The sequence below is a fragment of the Neomonachus schauinslandi genome, chromosome 5, assembly GCF_002201575.2.
Source record: "Neomonachus schauinslandi chromosome 5, ASM220157v2, whole genome shotgun sequence".
Taxonomy (NCBI): domain Eukaryota; kingdom Metazoa; phylum Chordata; class Mammalia; order Carnivora; family Phocidae; genus Neomonachus; species Neomonachus schauinslandi.
Genome location: NC_058407.1, coordinates 64,602,485 through 64,607,766, shown reverse-complemented (window position 1 = coordinate 64,607,766; position 5,282 = coordinate 64,602,485). Strand labels below are relative to the sequence as shown.

The window sequence follows — 5,282 nt, the reverse complement described above, 5'->3', positions numbered from 1 at the left end:
AATAATATTTTTATAAAATGATCCCCTAAAAAAGGAAGGCTATCTGATTCGTTTCTCCTTTTCTAAATAAGAATTAACCCTAATCAACCTGAGATATTAGTTTTCTGTCCTCTTCATGAGCATTTTCAAGGAAATAAATGCCACTATGTTCTCTGTAGCATCTAGCATCATGGACAACCAAGAAACTCTACTTAAAATCCATTATTTGATCATGTAGCATAATAGTTCAGTTTCCCTTTAGTCATGATTTTGTGGCTACTACATGAAAGAATGCAAGTATTTTCTGAACATTCTTCCCATAGCTGCCTTCACCTCCTTGTTCTGCAGGCTATAAATGAGGGGGTTTAGCATGGGAGTGACCACACTGTACTGTAAGGAGAACATCATCTCCAGAGGGGAGCCTGAAGTTGGCAAGAGATAGCTGAGGAAACCTGAGCCATAGAACAAGGTCACAGTAGTGAGGTGGGAGGAGCAGGTGGAGAAGGCCTTGCCTCTGCCTGAGGTGGAGCTGATGCTCAGGATGGTGGAGACAATTTGGGCATAGGAGAAAACAATCATAAGGAAGGTTCCAAAGAAATGTAGGACAGAGGAGCAGAGCAGGAGTGTGAAGTTGGTAGAGGTATCAGAGCAGGACAGAGAGAAGAGAGAAGACAGCTCACAGCTGAAGTGGGGAATAGTCTGGTCCTCACAATAGTCTAAATTGACAGCCAAGAGGATATTGATGAGAGCATCAGCAAAGGCCAGGCCCCAGGAACCCCACACCATCCCAACACAGAGCTGGTTGCTCATCACTTGGCCATAGAGCAGAGGGAAGGTGATGGCTACATAGCGGTCATAGGCCATCACAGCCAGCAGACAGGCCTCAGTACCCCCCGTGGCAAACATAAAGAAGGCCTGAGCCAGGCAGCTCTCTACAAAGATGGTTTTGCTTTCAGAAAGTAGATTCTCCAGCATCTTGGGGACTGTGACAGATGAGTGGCAGAGGTCCAGGAAGGAAAGCTGTCTCAAAAAGAAGTACATGGGCATGTGGAGGTGGGAATCAGGCCTAATCACCAGCAGCATCAAGAAATTTCCCATCAGAGTGAAGAGATAAATCAGAAGGAATAACACAAAGAGTATGTCCTGAATATTGGGGTCAATGGATAGTCCAAGGAGAATGAACTCACTGATAGCACTGTAGTTTTTCATTGCCATATAGAGAAGTGTTCTCTCTGGAAAACAAGAAGATCCACCAAAAGTCTTTCAGTGCATCTCAGTACCCCACTACCTAGATCTTATTCAACATGAATATCTTTTCATTACTGTCCCACAATCCACATTCAGGTATTTAAAAGTTAATTTCTTGGTCATCATCTTGCCATTGGTATTTTAAATAAGCCAAGATCCTATTTTTATTATAATCTTTTTTGGAGCCATAATGTAGTTTAGAGTGATACATTTGAAAAGAAGTTTCCTGATATGAGAAGAAGGTAGAGAAGAAAATCTCAGGAGTGAATTACCTGAGAAATTGAGGTAGGATTAAGTCTAGATTCAAAGGACTTAGGTAGGAGCAGGGATACTTTGTGTATTCTGTGTCTAGGAGAGATGGTCAAGAGTACAAGAAGTGAGTTTCCATTTGACTGCTTCCATTTGTTTTCAATAAAGTGTAAATGAGATTATTGGTTGTGCATGTGGCTGTGTGCAAGCATACCCACATGTACACAATAAATTATAAAGGTATTGATAATGATAAAAGTACGTGCACAATCATGGGCATAGGGGTCAAGGTGAAGTGTAAGAAACTTACAGGATAGGAGGACAATAAGACATCAAAGAATTAGAAACTAGATGCGGAATTAGATTGTTCTGGATTTTTATAATTTTAAATTTCCTTCATTTTATTTAATGGCATCATATTGTAATTTAATTTTAAAATACATTCACAAAATAATAATCAAGTTTTAAAAACTGGTAGCCTAGATCATGATGCCCAGTGATATTTTAGGTGGGCAATGCTATGACTACAATCGGTCATGAGAAGCTGTTCCCACTTAACAGGACAATGCTTTGATTAGATCATCATGCTAACCCTAAAAGTCACATATCCAGGAATATATGTAGTCACCACTCCCGTCGAGGCCATTATTGCAGGTTTTAAGGCCCCCACATGGTTATCTAAACTCTCTCCTCATACTCTGAAACTTGTGCATATATCCTCGTACTGGCCTGATATTTTAGACTTCACCTGAGTCTCAATATAACTGCTCAATATTCTTGCCTCAAACTGGAGCTGCTCCCTGGCCCTTGCTATTCTAATTCAACACTACTTCATTTACTCCATCAGCGAAGACTGAGGGAACTATCCTGTTGTTGATTCACTGACTGAACAGCTAAGCATCCCAGTCCATGTAAGGAACAAAACCTAATTATCTGAATTCTTAGTTGGTAGTACAATGTTTTGTGGCAACAATACTTTCAGATCCAGTAAGTAATAAAACTCTTCAGCTTGTGAAGTCAACATTAAGAATACTGTTTTAACAAGACAGAGGATCATAGGGTAAGGGAGGGAAAAATGAAACAAGATGAAACCAGAGAGGGAAACAAACCATAAGAGACTCTTTTTTTTTTTTTCATAAGAGACTCTTAATCTCAGGAAACAAACTGAGGGTTGCTGGAGTGGAGGGGGGTGGAAGGGATGCTGTGGCTGGGTGATGGACATTGGGTAGGGTATGTGCCATGGTGAGCGCTGTGAATTGTGTAAGACTGATGAATCACAACCTATACCCCTGAAACAAATAATACACTATATGTTAATAAAAAAAAAGAATACTGTTTTAAAGAAGTAGAAAATCATAAATTGGAAGTTAACATTTATGATGGATTCAACACTAGCAATGAAAAATAATAAATTGTGGGCAATATATAGGTATTTATTTATAATTACTTGGGGTCAGACTATGGAGATAATCTCTTAAATTCTTATTCTTTCACTCTTTAGATATAGCAATATTATGCATGGGGGCTCTCAATGCTCATCCTGAGATCACCCCATCACCCCAAGAGCAAAGCAAGAGAACCCAAGTAAGGATTCACAGTAGCCAGGAGTGAGGTTTGTGTTGTATGACTTCAGAGCCAGTACATACAAAATAAAATTCCCTTTCTCTTGGCTACCAACAAACATAGTCCAACTAACTAGATCCAGAGATTCCATGAACTGCAGAGAGAATCCGAACCTTGGATCAAGGCAATACCTTGCAAAGAAACAACCATTGTGATAAAAGTCAATGCTAGGGATTTGATTTCCCAGTAAGTTTCTTCTTTAACATAATTTAGAGGTTCGCAGAACAATCTTTTAAAAATAAAATTAAGGGGTGCCTGGGTGGCTCAGTTGGTTAAACAACTGCCTTCGGCTCAGGTCATGATCCTGGAGTCCTGGGATCGAGTCCCACATTGGGCTCCCTGCTCAGCAGGGAGTCTGCTTCTCCCTCTGAACCTCACCCTCTCATGCTCTCGGTCTCCCATTCTCTCTCTCAGATAAATAAATAAAACTTTAAAAAAAATAAAAATAAATAAAATTAAGGAGTGATGTTAGTAAGATGGTGGAATAAGAGGTCCCAGCCCTTATCCCCCCAAAGAAACACCAATTTAACAACCATCCATGGATGAAAATACCTTTATGAACGATCTGGAATCCAGGTGACAGATTACAGCACTCTGGAGGAACACAGAAATAAGAAAAGACACATTTGAAAGGGTAAGAAATACCTTTACCCATGTCAACCTTCTCACAACTCAGCATAGAGAACTGCATGAAGATCCTTGACCCGCAAGTTCTCCCATGGGGGAAAGAGAGAGAAAGCATACCCACAGATGCCAGCCCCAGATTTACCTGCCCACATATCCCAGCACCACCTGCCTGCCTGTGAACCCCAGCAAAGGGCACAATGCCAACCCACATACCCCATCAGCCAGCCTGCTCATGGTCCCCATCAACCAGCCTACCCAGAATCTCTGGCCTGGCTGGCAGTGAAGGACTTTCCTTGTTAAAGTTTCCTCTTGAAGAAATATGTGCACTCCAATATTCATTGCCACATTATTCACAGTAGTCAAGACATGGTAACAACCTAAGAGTCCATCACAGATTAATGGATAAGGAAAATGTCACATATACATGTAATAGAGTATTACTCAGCCTTAAAAAAGGAAATCCTGCCATTTGCAACAACATGGATGAACTTGGAGGATTATATGCTAAGTGAAATAAGCCAGATGTGGAAGGAAAAATACTACATGATAACAACTATATGAGGAATCTAAAATAGTCAAACTCATAGAAGCAGAGAGTAGAATATGATTACCAGGGGCTGAGAGGAGGAGAAATAGGGAGGTATAAGTCAAAGGGTTCAAAATCAGTTACACAAGATGAGTAAGTCCTGAGATCTACCATATACCATCATGACCATAATTAGTAATACTGTATTATATACTTAAAAAGTGGCTAACAGGATATATCTTAAATGTTATTTTCACACACAAAAAGTTAAAATAGGGCGCCTGGGTGGCTCAGTTGGTTAAGCGACTGCCTTCGGCTCAGGTCATGATCCTGGAGTCCCAGGATCGAGTCCTGCATCGGGCTCCCTGCTCGGCAGGGAGTCTGCTTCTCCCTCTGACCCTCCTCCCTCTCATGCTCTCTGTCTCTCATTCTCTCTCAAATAAATAAATAAAATCTTTAAAATGATTTTTAAAAAAAGTTAAAATAATAAATCAAGAGGGTAGGAGGAAACTTTTGAAGGTGATAGATATATTTATGGCATAGATTGTAGTGGTGGTCTCACCGATGTATACTTATCACCACACTCAGCAAATTTATACATTAAATATGTTCCGCTTTTTGTCAATGTCATCTCAATCAGGTGCTTTAAAATTTATATTAAAACTTCAATTTTTTATTGTGGTTCATTCCTGAAACATGACCATTATTGATTTATTTCTTTAGTCTCTATTTCAAAATTTAAACAGCTCTGGAAACATAATAGAATAGGTTTGTTTCTAGATATTAACACCATTATGTGGAGGAAATTAGTTGGCTCTTGCCCAAACTAAAAGTTCCCTGAGAAGTGTTAATTTCAGAGTCAGACAAAGGGTACCAAGCATAATAAATAGCCCATAAGTGTTACTCAGAATGTGATAGTGAAAAACATGAACAAATGAATGAATAAATAAGCAAGAGACTGCTTGAAAGAAAGAAAGAAAGAAAAAGAAAGAAAGAAAGAAAGAAAGAAAGAAAGAAAGAAAGAAAGAAA

General features: G+C 39.5%; 1 protein-coding gene across 1 annotated transcript; it reads right to left on the bottom strand.

Moving 5' to 3' along the window:
* Positions 1–258: 258 nt before the first annotated feature.
* On the bottom strand, positions 259–1,194 carry LOC110593574 (olfactory receptor 8S1-like). Its single transcript, XM_021704855.1, has one exon. The coding sequence runs from the start codon at positions 1,192–1,194 to the stop codon at positions 259–261; it is 936 nt and encodes a 311-aa protein (XP_021560530.1).
* Positions 1,195–5,282: the final 4,088 nt, after the last annotated feature.